This window comes from Peromyscus eremicus, chromosome 4 (genome assembly GCF_949786415.1).
Source record: "Peromyscus eremicus chromosome 4, PerEre_H2_v1, whole genome shotgun sequence".
Classification (NCBI taxonomy): Eukaryota; Metazoa; Chordata; class Mammalia; order Rodentia; family Cricetidae; genus Peromyscus; species Peromyscus eremicus.
This window is the reverse complement of record NC_081419.1, coordinates 83,931,188-83,947,148: the sequence shown is the minus strand read 5'-3', so window position 1 is coordinate 83,947,148 and position 15,961 is coordinate 83,931,188. Positions and strand designations below refer to the sequence as shown.

Genomic DNA, 15,961 nt, shown 5'->3' with positions numbered 1-15,961 from the left:
GTCTGACCATAATTGAAATTGTGGGAAATGAAAGTATAAAGATGATCTTCTACAGAGACTGAAAGAGCACATGCTTAATCATACCTTATTAATTTCCTTTTCCTTGTTGCAGCAGCAGTCATGGCCATGTAGGATGGCATACTTGTTGATACAGGCCTAGAATCCTTAGTTGAAAATGAGGAAGATTCAAGCCTGGACATTAAGAATAAAGAATTAAAAGAGAACAAATTTGATTTATACTACAAAGAGAAAAATGATTTACACTTCTATAATCAGGAAACCATTGATATTAATACACATAGAAAGATATTCCTCTCTATAAAAAGACCCCTCAATTGCATTTTCTTTTTTAAAAACACCAGTGATGATGTGAAAACATTTCTGCGTTTCTCATAGCAAAGAAATGTAGAGGTATTTTTTCTCCCACGTTTAGATTGGCTGGAATTATGTAGTTGAATGCTTGCTTAGATGACATTCAATCACACATTGGATGTTGGGCTATGCTGAATTTTGGATATTCCTTAAGTGAGGCAACGATGACTAATAGCAAGCAAGGTAAACCTTCACTGATAGCTTAGGTTATACAGTATCAGAATAAGGAACACAGATGAAATATACCTCAAGGTCTCTTCTAGTTTAAGGAAAGTCAATTAACATTGGATATCAAATTTATGATCTAAAAAAGTGGTCAGTGTATCCATACTCAATTAACCTGTAGTAAATGAGCAACTTTTAAAACAAGGAGAGGACACTTGATCTATGAAGTAATCCTCCCATATAAACAAAGAAGAGAAAGGACATTAACAGTTTCAAAGGCTTTGGAAAAAAAAAAAAAAGGATTGTAAAGTATTCTCTTTCTGTACCTATGTAAACTGCTTTTGCTGTTTTGTAGTGATTCTTGTTCAGGCAATTTATTCTTCAAGCTCCCGATGTCATCACATATAGTAAATGTAGAGTCCAAATCCTGTTTACACTCTGTTCTCCTGTTGAGAGGAGAATCTACTTCACACAGCATTTTCAGAGAATTATCATTGATCATATTTGTAGTATGTGATGAAGGTCTTATTAAGGCTGGAGATGGGTTTTGAAGAGGTTTTCTGCAGTCCTCTGGGGTATAAACAATAGGCTGAAGTTCTTTGCTGAAAGAATCATTGAGCTGTGTACTTTCAGACAGTATAGACTTCTGAGTATGTTTTATGTCCAAGGAAGAAGGTATTAATTTTCTTCTGGTTCTTTTTTGTGGAGTAATATTAAGCAAGTTAGGTTCACTTGAGGATGTGCCTGTTCAATAAAATTATAAAATTAAAAAGTTCAATAATGTTGTCTCAATAGTTATTTCAAAAATCACAAGGGTCAAGAAAATAAAATCACTAAGAGCACATCTACCATTTGATAGAAATCTTAAAGAGGATAACTAAGTAGGAAAGGAATAAAATATGGCTAATTACTAACAGAAATCTTAAAGAGAATAACTAAGTAGGAAAGGAATAAAATATGACTAATTACTAACAACTTTAATAGTAAATTTGCTGTATAGATTTAAGAGTATGAATTCTGACTGCCAATAGATATATATGTATAGCTATCTCTAGGTACTGAGTAATCATAAAGTCAAACTTCCGACTATTTCTATCAATTCACAAGCAATTTCCAGCATTCATGTTTGTCCCAGGGTTAAGAACAAGAATGTTGGTAGGTATAGGTATGAATAATTATCCGAATATCAAATAATACTTGCTTCTTAAGACTAAGGGGCAGTCTTGTCTAGATAAACAAGAAAGCAATACCCAAGGAAATATCTCCTTTTCCTTTATATTTGTCAACACATCCATGAATTCTATAAAAATACTTACAACAATTGTGACTATATAATCCTTTTAATTAAGAGCTTTTAGTAATCTTTAATAGAAACACACTAAGGCAATTTTTGGTGCTTGATCCAAAATTATAAAACAAGTTGTTCTGGTAGAACTTAAAGTGAATTCTCAGAGTCCTAGAAATACTCTCAGCATATAAGTATACAAACGTTTCTCAAATGTCTTTTATTAATGTCCAAAATAATAACAGTTTATAACAATATGATTCATGAATTCTAATATATTTATCTTACATATACCTGCTTCATGGCAATGAACTTCAAGAGACCTGACATGAAGTATATTAGCTTAGTATAACTTCTCACAGAAAACAATTATGTGTTATTTCCATGCAATTTTAAAATCAGGCAGAAAAGCTCCCAATTGATGTTACATTTGCTTTATTAGTTAATACTATGAAAATACTGATAGCAGAACCTATGCATTTTAGTAGGGCAATTCAGAACTCCTGCTAAGTTAAAAATACATGTATTGCAATTACCAGCTGTATGTGCATTACTCTTATTATGATAGTTGACAATTACCCTCTAGGAAATACAATTTGAAAACAGGAAGAAATAATGATCTCCATTCTACTAAGGAATTTGACTTTTCTGAGAACTAGATAAATGAGATCTAGATCTTAAAATAATTTTCCACTCCCTTTAACATGACATTTGTCAAATTTTCCATTACCAGATATTTTTATACTAATGCCGCAGTGTAAAGACAGACAGTCACTCTTCTCCACTGTGCTGCTACCACCAATTTGGTGGCTAATAATAGCTGGAAGATTAACTTCTTTTCCCATGGGAGACACAGGAGTAGAGAAGACAGAAAACTACATTGAGGATAGAGAACTGAGTTGGGAGTCAGGAGACTTGAATTCTATTTCTGGTTTTACCAAAGACCCAGTGAGTGACCTTGGGCAACTCACTTTAAGTAGTGTGCACATTAGTACCTTGCTGAAAAACAGAGATATATTCAATTGCATAGAAAAGGGATTTTCTAGGATTAGATGATAGGAACATTTAGGGTTCAATGAAATGCTCTGGAAATAAAAAAAAAGTGCTTCAAATTAAAGAATTACAATTTTAACAAGGGGGTAGTTTACTTACTTTCCAATACTCTATAAATAATCAATTCATAGTTATTTCTACAACAATACATTTCAAACAATGCCTTTCAAATGATAGATATAAAGTTTACCAAGACTGACCATAAATTACAATATAAACCAAATGAATTGTTGAAATAAGGACATAAATGTGTTATTTGCCATGTCAGCATAATAACGTACAAAAGTTAACAAATGGCACAGAAAATCTCAGGGCAGTAGAGATAGCCATCTCTTTTTCTATATATCTAATGGGAATAATCTCCAGTGACCTGGCAACTGAACATAATAGAAGACTACTTCTTCTCTATAGCAAGTAGCATATGAAAATGAGAATCTTCCAAAAGACAGCTACCTGTCTTCTGGGATAATCTAAACACAGATGCAACATTAAATTTTCTATGTCCAGAATAATAACTAGTTAGAAAAGAAATAATAACTTCATAATGATATATCTTTAGCTATAATTTTGCACTCTGAAATGTTAACTTGGAGAAATGTAATATTTTATTTGTGCTTTAACAAATAAAGCTTGCCTGGGGATCAGAGGACAAAGCCAGTCACTATATCAAGCATAGAGGTCAGGCAGTGGTAGCACACGCCTTTAATCCTAGCATTCGGGAGGCAGAGATTCATCCAGATCTCTGTGAGTTCAAGGTCACACTGGGAACAGAACCAGGTGAGGTGGCATACGCCTTTAATCCCAGCACTAGTTAGCCACAGAGGTCTGGAGGTCTGTATGCCTCTACAGACAGAAAGGAAGTGATAGAGCTGGGCGGAGAGAGGAAGTAAGATGGCAAGGCACAGGAAGGTATATAAGGTATACAGGAAGTAGTTCTCTTGGAAATCTGAGGATTTCCTAGTGGTAGGAACTTGTGGCTGGCTTGTACTATTCCTCTGATCTTTCAGCTTTCACCCCATTGTCTTGCTCCGGGCTTTTTATTAATAAGTCTGTTTAGCAATTTGTGGTACAGAGGATAGACATGCAGGTGTAGTAAATATGGATTATTACTGATTGTTGTGCTTGGCTTGAAGAGATACTATGGATATCCAAAATGTATGAGATAGAGCTTTTTTTCCTCAGCTTTCAATTTAGTTTTAGATAAAATAATGAGGGGGTAGATAGTCAATTTAAGACCACCCAGGTGGAATAGCTGATAAGAAAGGTTTAGGAGACAATAAAAGCAAAACCAGTATTCAAACACTTCCACAAAAATTAAACATTCAACTTACTGTAACTATATACAAGGTTATGACCCCACTTTATGAAAACTTAAACCATACAAGATATGACATTTCACTTTGAAGAAGCTTTCTAGAATAGTGATTATTTAGGAAGGTACAACAAGTAGAAAACGTAAGGTTAAGGTTACTATCATCTATAGGCTCTAAGATCTACTGAATATGCTAGGCCTGTGTTGACCAAAAGGATTTGCTGTACTTTTCCATTAGAAGAAAGGGCTATACAGTAAATTTCCAGAAGAACTTGGCAAAATCAGTCTGGTAATGACTTGGAAGCTTTATCTACTGACTAGTATTGAACATAGTGTTGGAGGGTACTATGAGTGCTATTGAGGCAGAAAAGCAATCATCAGTAATATCTAACTGTGAATTCCATGCGCTACAAAAATGACTGGCCTGGTGAGATATGCCCACTGGTGCAATAGAGGCACAGATATCAGGGAGTTATCAGGCTTGGGGAAGATGTACCTAATTCAGCCTGAGAAAATGTTATCTACCAAGTGGAGATAATGCTATTTATCAAGATTCCATAATTCTCAAACTTACGAGTGTAGAAGAGATAAAAAGGAGACTATATTCCTGTATAATGTCTCCATAAAAAGCCAGAAAAGATGGTATATGCCTATAATCCTAGCACTCAGGAGGCCAAGGAAGGAGACTTGAGAGTTCAAGGCCAGTCTGAGCTATGCAGCAATGTCCTGTCAACCAACCAACCAACCAACCAACCAACCAACCAGCGGTTAGCATGGACAAGAGATACACAGGAACATCATTTACAGCCTGCCTCTACAGCTTGTGTGAAAAACGATGACAGCTTGGATAAGGTAGTTACAGCAGTGATGGAGAATTATAAAAAAGCATGTTAGAATCAAATTAGATGCAAATGATATAAAGCATCATTTGTTGTCCATCATCAGAGGGACCAAAGGTAAGTAGTTCAGGTAAGGAGTAGTCACTTCTGAGTATCAGTGAGGATTGATTCCAGAATGGTTCCCAAATACCAGCCGCCATTCAAATATCTTATACAATGTTGTCTAAGATCATATTGAATTAAGATCGAAAGGATCCTCTCGTTTCAGTCTGGAGTAGCTGGGACTACAGGAGTGTAGTTCTATGCCCAGCTGTTCATAAGTAAAAGCATACTTACAATAACTTCACCTGACCTAAGAGGAAAATATAAAGGAATGACAGAAGCTATATCCTCCAGTATTACACAATTTTAGCCTCTACTACAAGGGTAGAATTAAATCAGTTAGGGAATAGCTAAGTAAAACAGAACATTCACAATTTCACTGTTACATAAAAACCATTTTTTATGGATTTGGTATACAAGAAATATCTGTTAAATGAGGTGGTATATGGATTTTGTAAACATTTTGATCTTAATTTTGACAAAACAAAGCAAAAGGTCACCAAACACAAATGAAGGCATAAAAGGAGAGCAGAAGGAAATACAGGAGGTACAATGTGTCAATGTATTATGCCATCACTAGGAAAATGACTGCTTTATGTAATATACATGACAATCTCTAAAACACACACACACACACACACACACACACACACACACACACACACACACACACCGGTAGGAGTGATGCCTGTTTGTTCAGAAACCATCTCTTTTAAGCATAAGTAACTAGAGGCACGAGGTTATGTTTGTATATACACGGTACAGATAAAACACAAAAATTAATTTAAAGTCTGTATAAAAAAACGAGACCCTGAGATTCTTCATGTGTGATTCTTTTATTTTATCATCTGCATTCTCTAATGACTTTCGGCTTTTTATCTTGGTTCAAAGGCATGTGGTGTAGAGTTAAAAGGGTACATGGAAACAGGAAGGGTTAATCTGGAGTTGGGGAGCATACTGTAAGGTAGAAGAGGGGTATAGATTATGTAGAGGATAACATTAAAGACCTTTTGAAAAAGATATATGGAAACTTACTACTGCTAAAGCTTCCTAACGTACACACACATGCATAAAGAGTTAAAATGGAGTTACCCTGTAAAAGGGCAACAATGTTCCTACAACCAGAGGCTAAAAAAAATAAAAATGCAGTGCCAGCAATGGGTTAACTTCTGTTAGTTGGCCAGTATGGTCCCACAGATCCCCAAACATTACAGGCCACTGGCACTGCTTTTGGCTGCCCTCCAGATGTTCACAGTAAGAAACTATTGTTGAAGACACCACATACTTGAGTCATGAACTTGGCAAAATCAGGCTGGTTATGACTTAGAAGCTGGTTATGACTAGTATTGTACATAGTGTTGGAGGGTACTATGAATGCTATTGAGGCAGAAAAGCAATCATCAGTAATATCTAGCTGTGAATTCCATGCGCTACAAAATGACTGGCCTGGTGAGATATGCCCACTGGTACAATAGAGGCACAGATATCAGGGAGTTATCAACTACTTTCTGATTGGATTTAAGGTCCACTCTGGGATTAAACTCATACCTGGAACTATTATTGGCTAAGAACTTACGACAAGACAGGTCAGTGTCCTAGGGGAGAGTCCCGTACTTTTGTTCTGTGGAAAGGACACAGTATTAAACCAACTTCTAATGACATTGTTATACCAAAGATCAACATATCTCCCAACCCTTATTTGTCATAGATGATGATTAACACAGGGACCTACAATTGGTATGATTACACGAATCATACCATAAGTACTTATCATCTGTGTATTTGTGTAGTATTATGCAATTTAGCTGCTCATTCAGAGGAATCAAGTTCAGTTTCCAGCATCCACTTCAGGTGGCTCACCACCACCTGTGACTACAGCTAAAACTACAGGGGTTTTGATACTCTGCTGGCACACATCCACATACAGACGTGTATAAATATTCATAATTAAAATTAAAATCTTAAAATTTTTATAAGGTTATGAATAATATTTTGATGACTGGTGAATGAAAAATAAAGTTTGGGTATACTTGCTATTCTCCATTTCTCTCAAACATCTGGGATTTGTTTTTATAAGAATATGAAGAAATAATGTAGGTATAACAAAAGCCAACATGTTGATCATTATTGCTTTGAAAATGAACTACAAGAGAGTCTGATGAAGAAATATTTGAAGGATATCTTGATGAAAATCACTGTATATACAAGAAAAGAAGTAGCTAATCATGTACAGATCAGCTGTACTTCTCTACATTATCCATATCCACCTATAATATACCTGTTCTACTTTAACATTTGTATCTTTCAAATATTTCAATTCCCCAAAAAATTTATATCAGCTGAAATACTTTAAGATAGAAAAAGTTTTCTCATCTTTCTACAAGTAATTTAAAGAAACATCAGTGTATTTTTGCTTTGAAAAGAGTTCTTAATCTTTTATTAATAAATTTTCCTTTTATTTCTGCAGTTAAGTTATACATTTTAGTAATTATGTATATGACGCTTTGTAACACAGCCATGTATATTCACTTTTCAACCTGATCCTGCTAAAACAATCAGATCCAGGACAAAAGGTGGTAGTACAAGAGAGCTAAGTCTTCATCACTCATAAATATAAATTATTATACTTAAATATAGATGAATCAAGCATAGCAATGTAAGCATATTGTTTAGAAACAATGAGTACATACCAAATGTTGCTATAAGCTATGCAGCATATATTCCAGTAAACAAAGAGAAAAAAAAAACCCCACTGTTTTGCCTATTTTCCTTGAGTAGTTTTAAAAAATGTACAAGAGATTTGCTTGATTTATTTTATCTTTTACTTATGTGTGTCTGTGTGGGTATGTGCCTCTGTGTGTGCAGGTGCCCACAGTGGCTAGAAGAGAGACTTGGATTCACTGGAGTTGGAGTTACAGGAGGTTGTGAGCCTTCTAACTTGTGTGCTGAAAACTAAGCTCAGGTCTTCTGTAAGGATAGTATGCACTCTTGGCTCCTGAGCCCTCAACAGCCTCTCAAAGTAAAATGTGTTAAGTAATTATCTCAGTAATTATGAGAACTATTTCTTAAGCCAATACATTGTTAATGAGAAGTCTGTCCAAATAATTTTAAACCAAATATATAGTTTTGTTTAATCCTTACTATGGGAGAAAAGAAACACAAATTCACATATAGAAGAATTCTCCTAGCCAAACAACTGAAAGTTTTGAAGGTCACAAGTTCAAGGTCACCCTTGGGAACAGATACTTAAAACCCCATCTCCAAAAAACCAAAACTAAAAAACCCAAAAACTACCCTCCTTAGTTACTCCATCAAAACAGTCCTAAGTACCAAAATTAGGAACAGCCTTCTCATCTGCCACAAGTCCCAACCAAAATAAAGCAGCAACAATAAAAACTAACTTTCACATTCCTTAGTCATGGTAATAATGTGGTTCAGCAATCTACATTTTTTACTGAATCTTTTAACTAAAGGGGTAGTCTGATTAATGGCAGACCACCAGAAAAGTCACACTGTTTACAATTTCAGCCCAGAACAAGAATTTAGTATTAGACAATATCAGCGTTCATTAAAACTTTCTTATTTAATACTCTGCTGCTCAGAAGTAAGAAAACTTGATATGCTCCAACTCACAATGTCAATAATATTTACTGTTGGCAAACTTTGAAGTCACATCTCTTGTTTATCAGGGATTTATCAGGGAGAAGCCCAGGGAAAGAAATCCAGTAACATGAAATAATGACAACAGGATTAACATAATAACTTACACAAATCTAATTATCTTCATAGACCTCAAAACTATGAACAGAAAATACCACACTAGTTACACGGTACTATACAAAAACACTATCACTTGACTATTATTAGGAAGGAAAGTAGGTGTATTAATAATGGATATCTTTATAATTTAAAATTTGGTTCTTTAAAATTAGGATTTATGGAAGCCCTGGGTTTTCAGTATGTATCTTTTTTTGGTTTTTTGAGACAGGGTTTCTCTGTGTAGCTTTGCACCTTTTCCTGGATCTTGCTCTGTAGACCAGGCTGGCCTCGAACTCACAAAGATCCACCTGACTCTGCCTCCCGAGTGCTGGTATTAAAGGTGTGCGCCACCACCGCCCGGCTTGTATCTTTTTCAATATATGTATAGGTATATATGTTTTGTAATAACCAGAGAAAAACAATTCATTGAAAAAACAAGAGAAAAGACAACATCGTTAGATAAATCAAATAATTAGATAATCAATTCAGAACTAATTACATTAGACAAACAACAAATAACAATTTTCACTTTCATTTATTCATTTAGGAAGATACATTGCATAATTTTATTAGACATGAGAATAATTTGATGACTATCAAGTTTAAAAAACATACACACTACCTGATCTAGCTATTTTACTTTTAGGAATGCAGTCTAAGAAGATAATCAGACAACTTGTAACACATATGTACCAAGATTTTAGTGGCTTACTTATGAGAAGAATGAAGTAAAAACAAACCCAGTGTTCCTGAGTATATTATTAGATGACTATAACACATAGTAATCAGAAGGAAGTTAGTGGTTGAGGTGTAGATCAGCATTAGAGTGCTCATTTGCATGCACAGGAGTCTGTGTTCAATCCTTAAGACCACAAAATCAGTGACTTAAATTCATGTGGTTCAATGGGAAGAAAGCTATCTACAAATACAAGAGCATGTCATTTTTGTTGGAAGAAAAAAATTACTTATGTGATTAGAAAACAAGTTCAGTAGGTTATTAAAACAAAGTATTAGTATAAGTTCATGAAGCATATCTTTTGACTCAACTTCCTCAATTAAAAGTAAATATTTATTGGTAACAAGAAACAAAAACAAATCCACTGTATTAATCCAAAAGTTAATACAGTGAAGAAAGAAAAAACTTATAAATGAATTACTGAAAATAGTTTCCAACTCTTACATTTTGCTGGGGACAGAGAAGGCAAGCTATAGCTACAATAAAACTGAGACTTTAAGAAAGGAGGGTTTCATAAAAAGAGTACAGTTTGCATTGGACTTTTCATGCAGAGAAAGACTCAATAGGTCAGGGGAAAATGGGAGCAGCATCTGGGATTGAAGAGAAAAACCTTGGAAACTGCAGAGGCATAGCTCCGAGAGCGAGTTAAAGGGAAGGTAGTAGGTACAGGTCTGTCTGTGGTGGGCAATGGCTCAGGAAAGACTTTGAAGGCTCTCCTAAAATCTCTGCACTTTACTGGAAGATAGTTTGGTGGCAGATGCAGATTAGACTTTAGGAGAGACCAGATAAATAAGAACCAGTTTATATCACCACAATTACTCATTCCTTGTATCAAAGTTTCTCAGAATGTTCTAAAATAAATTGCATTAAGAAATAAAAAAACATTCTTTTATTTCTCTGTATTAAATACATCCTTACGACACAAATACTAACTAGCAATTCATATGGTTTCTTATGCAAAGGGGCAATAAATTTATTTTTCAACTTACTGCAATATTTTACAGGTGGTTCCTTTAAATAAAGAGACAAGATCATTTGTCACTAATGAGTTAAAAAATCTTTCTCTTAAAAATTAGGCAGGCCTTCTGGGGTCATCTTTTGAAGTGCCAAATCACATGTTCTGAATGATTTTACCCAGAGGAACTAATTTATCATAAGCTCACATTTGCAAATGTTAAGAAATTTATTATAGAGCTGCACGTTTGTATAAAAGCAGAATGCAGTAGTTAGCAAACATGAGTCATAGGCTGAAAAGATGGGTGCATGTGACAGGGGGACATTGATGAATGGGATTAGATTTAATTGACATTTAGTACAAAAGGATGGCAAGGACTCTTCCTTTGCTAGCACCTCTGCTAATTAATGCATAGAAGAGAAGGTATTCTGGGAAACAAAGAAAAATAAAAAAGTAGAGGGCAAAGTTCTAGAATGAAATCAAAGAGTAATAAATGCATTTCTATAAACATTTCTGGCTACAAATGATTGGTATAATTACTGCACTAATCATAAATATGGATTCTTTTTAACAGATCTATGACTCATGGAATTCATGGATGCCAATTACACAGGTGAATAAATTATAAATTTAAAAAGATATGTACCCAGGTACAGTGGTGCACACTTAATTAGCCAGATGAGGGCTAACACAGAAATCTGAGAGCTTGCCTGGTCTACCCGGTCTCAAAAAAGCCCAACAACAAAAGCAAGCAAGCAAGTAAGCAAACAAGCGAGGCTGTGTAGGTTTGTCTGTGGTAGAGTAATTGCCCAGTATGTCCAGGGACCTGGGTTAAAATAGTACTGAAAACCAAAACAAGACACCCACACAAATAAAAGTTAGGGTACCATCAAAGTATATATACATTTTATAGCAAATTTGTTGTACTATTGTGGCTATATATTAACTTCAGTAAAGAAAATATCAATTTTAAACAAAATATTACAAACAATATAATTTTCCATGTACTTAAGAATTATTACAGTGGTTTAAGATTAATTCTGCAGTTTGAGTTAAGTCAACCAAAACCGTTTGACCTTTCTCTCTGTGGAAAATAGTAGAATACGTGATTTCTACTCGGTTTTACTCTCACAGCTTCCATATATATTCAAGACGTAAAGAGAAACAATGCAAAGGATCTTTATAGACAAATTTATGGTTGTATGTGAATAAGTAAATACTGTCATAATGTACTTGGAGAGCAAGAGGCAAACACAATGTATTTGGGGCCCCAAATATAACTTCTGCTTATTGGTAATGACTAAAAGTAAGAAAAATATGAAGATTTAACTATAAATATTTCTGTTCCTGTCCATGTGTCATTTGAAGATTATGAAGATCTTGTATTTTTTACGTATTTCCTTGTAGACACAATTTTAGGGGAGATCTAAACTGACCGAGGAATGCTGCATTCAGTAAGAGTGTCTTGTACTGTAAGAGACTAGCTTCTTTTCTACTGGTATTTTTCCTTTTATTGTACTTTAAGATCAAACCACGGACAAGGGGAAAAAGAAAACAAACCAGAGAGAAAGGTTAGAGACAGAAATATTACTAACTGTGAGTTTCCAGATGGGTAATGAGGAAGTCTTGACTTTTCATTTAATGTCAAAATTTTATCAGTTCCATAAATAAACCTTGCCCGTCAGTACCCTCAGTTATCTGTGAGTGAGCTTTCTGTTTTCAGACCCAAGATAGGTGAATACTTTACTCTACAGACATAAAACATAAAGCTCTAAAGTTACATATCTAGCTTTATAGTTTAAAGTACTAACACTGTAAAAATGAAAGAAACTATTTTTTCCTAAATAAAAAGTAATGTTTATTAATACAGAGCAAAAATTTAAGAGTAGCCTATATAATAAAAATATAAAATGTCTACAGATAGTAATGCATGGTAGTGCAGGCCCTAAATCCCAGCACTCAGGAGAAACAGGCAAGTGGGTCTCCGAATAGAAGGCCAGCCAAAGCTAGAGTCAGTGGGACCCTGCCTCAACAAACAAACAATTCCTAAGGTTATCTTTAATAACAAATGTATAGGAGATATATGAAGAAAATCCTTAAGCTGCTGAGGACATGGACAAAGCAGAGAAAATCTGGTAGTGAAAAAGAACAAAGACCAATCTATCAATTTTAGAGAAGGGTTTATTTCCTTAGAACTGAAAAATAATTAGTCTAACATTCAGCTCCTAGGTGTATCAACAAAGCCATTTCAAAACAATGAATAATGAAGAGAAACTAGAATTACTATAGATAAAATCCAAAATCTAAATCCATAACAAAACAACAACAGAAAAACAGCTACCAGCTCCTAAAAGTAGAGATTTCATAAAAAAAAAATCCATGTGTCTACTTAATGTATGTAAAGCAAAGGTACCACACAAACACACAGAGGAACAACTGGCTTCTCAGAAAACACTGTATTAGATCACTATATTAAAATAAATTGAGAGGATGGAAAGGAAAAATGTACATTTTAATGGATAGGAAATGATTCCAAAAGCATTGAGAAAAAAATTCAAGTAAAAATTTAGCGCCCAAAAGGACACATTGACACTTCAAAGTTAAGGGATGAAATGTATGAAAGAGCTAATAGCCCATGGTTTTCTCATCCAGCCCTACTGTTGTGGAATATTATTTTAAGGTGTGTTACTTTTGTTTATATTGTATTTATTTAACTCTATGAAGCTGTGTTACTGTGCCTGTCTAAAACACCTGATGGTCTAATAAAGATCTGAACAGCCAATAGTAAGGCAGGAGAAAGGATAGGCAGGGAGGGCTGGCAGGCAGAGAGAATATATAAGGAGAAATCTGGGAGGAAGAAGTAACCAGAGAAGGAGGAGGACATCAGGGACCAGATATCCAGCTATTCAGCAAGTTGCGGAGTTAAGAGTAAGATTTACAGAAGTAAGAGAATGCGAAAAGCCCTGAGGCAAAAGGTAGATGGGATAAATTAAGAAAAGCTGGCAAGAAACAAGCCAAGCTAACTCTGAGCATTTATAAGTAGAAATAAGCCTCCATGAGTGTTTTACTAGGGAGCTGGGTGGCAGGCCCCACAAAGAGTAAAGAGCCAAACAAACAAACAAACAAACAAACAAACAAACAAAAACCCAACAAGACCCTACAATTTAAATATTATATAAATGTTATCAATCATCAAAGTTCATCATAAGACCTCACTCCTGAACTTTAGACTCTTAACAGCCTACAATGACATCTCCACTTTGGATATATCTTAAGGCAAATTTAACAAGCCCCAAACTAAATTTCTATATATAAACTACTTTGATTCTGAAAACCTTTTCCACATGAAGTCTTTTCCAACCCTTTTAACATGAACACTTTCTTCCAGATGTCAAATTCAAAAATCTTATGAGCCATACTATTCTCTCAGTAATTCTACTTCTTGGCTGAGGCAACCTCATATTTACTTGTTACTGTAATAGTCTCCTAATCCTTCAACTTTTCCTTATCAGAATATATTCTCAACACTGTAGCCAGTCAACTTTTAATATACAGCCAAGCTCTCCATTGTGGTGATATATTGTGTGTCAAACAAAGCCTGCCTGAGGATCAGGGGAAAGAGCCAGCCAATAGATTAAACAAAGAGGCCAGGTGGTGGTGGCACACACCATTAATCCTAGCACTCTGAAAGCAGAGATCTCTGTGAGTTCAAAGCTACCCTGGACTACATGAGATTGATTCAGTCTAGGAGAGAAACAGAGCCAGGCAGTGGTGGCACACACCTTTAATCCCATTGCTACCAGTATTTGGGAAGCACACACACCATTAATCCCAGCACCAGGAAGGAAGTGAAATGCCTGGGCGAGAAAGGCATATAAAGTGTAAGGAAACAGGAACTAGAGCTGCTTTATAGCTGAGGACTCAGAAGCATTCAGTCAGAGGATTCGTGGAGCTGGCGAGGTGAGAAGTTTCTCTAGTGGCTTGTTCCTTTGCCTCTCTGATCTTTCAGCTTTCACCCTGATATCTAGCTCTGGGTTTTTATTAAGACCATTAGGATTCAAGCAACACACCATCTATGCTCAGATCATGCTATATATCCCCATGGCATGCAGAATAAAGAGTAACTCCTAATAATAATCCTGTGTGATCTGCCTTCTCTTTAACTCTAATTTTATCATTTACCTTCCTTTGTTAATAATTGTATTGCATGCTTGCTTTTCTTGAAACAACTTAGACAAATTTCCATGCTATGATTTAGCATGGCTTATTCTCCCTACTTGAAACACACAGTGTAGATACTCTGGCTATATCTGTAAGGTCCTTTAAGTTTATCAGTGAGAACTACCTTTATTATGCTTATAAAAAGAACAAATTAGCTGCAATCTACTCCTAAACTCTGTTTAATTGACCTACATTTTCTTTCCTAATTAGAGGTTCAATGAGGCAGGAGCTTGTTTTGCACTGTGATGTATTTTCTCCCCCTTTAAAATATATTTTTGAGACAATTACAACATTTTCCCCTTTTCTTTCCTTTTTCCAAATGCTTCCATGCACTGCTCCCGTTCTCTTCAAATTTATGTCCTTCATGTCTCTAACTGATGTTAGGTGTCTCTGTGTGTATGTCTGTGTGCATAATCCTAAGTATATAGATATTTCCTAAGCAATTTACAAATAGTAATTCAATATTATTGATGAATAAACAAATATCCTCATATTTGGGTGCCTGCAAACAAACTTTATTTACTTATTTATTTATTTTTGCAAAAGAACTGTACAAGAAAAATACTAAAATGAATAGTAGGTAAGTCATGGAAAAAAAACTCTTAAATAAATGGAAGACATTCACATATGCTGGTAAACAAAAACGTAAATTGTATTAATGCTCATTAAATAGGCAAAAAGTCAACAAGTGATTAGGAAAGACAAAAATGAGCAGAACCTCAGATTTAAAATGGTCGTATAGCTGGGAGTGGGGGTGCATACCTTAAATCCCAGCATGTGGAAGGGGGCTCTAGAGTTGGCTAGATTTCTGTGAGTTCAAGGAGCTTGGTTTACATAGCAAGTTCCAGGCCAGCTAGGGTTACATGGTGAGACCCTGAGTCAAAGAGGCAAAAGAGGCTACGTAACCAGTTATGAAATATGGCCCTTGACTGACTTCCAACTTTAACAAAGTATAGAAACCAGTCAGTTCTGTAACAGTGAGGGAATTGTAAATGCTGATTATATATTTAATAACATTGGGTGTGAATACATTAGTACACTTTCTTCTAGAGACAAATTATATAAATGGAAGAAATATATGTGTAAGACTAACTCCAGAATAATCCAGTAAAGACACTGAAGCAAAAGAAAGCAGATGGGACTCTGCTTGCTTTATTTAGAC

At 35.1% G+C, this 15,961-nt stretch overlaps 1 protein-coding gene across 3 annotated transcripts in view; it reads right to left on the bottom strand.

Moving 5' to 3' along the window:
- The window catches only part of Kif18a (kinesin family member 18A), a 65,531-nt gene that overhangs the window by 8,611 nt on the left and 40,959 nt on the right, over positions 1-15,961 (bottom strand). For all 3 annotated transcript variants that reach the window (XM_059261070.1, XM_059261068.1, XM_059261069.1), the window contains exons 14-15: positions 864-1,281; positions 85-192 (exon numbers count right to left, since the gene is read on the bottom strand). In XM_059261070.1, coding sequence (XP_059117053.1) covers positions 85-192; positions 864-1,281 — 526 coding nt within the window. The remainder of the gene's footprint in view (positions 1-84; positions 193-863; positions 1,282-15,961) is intronic.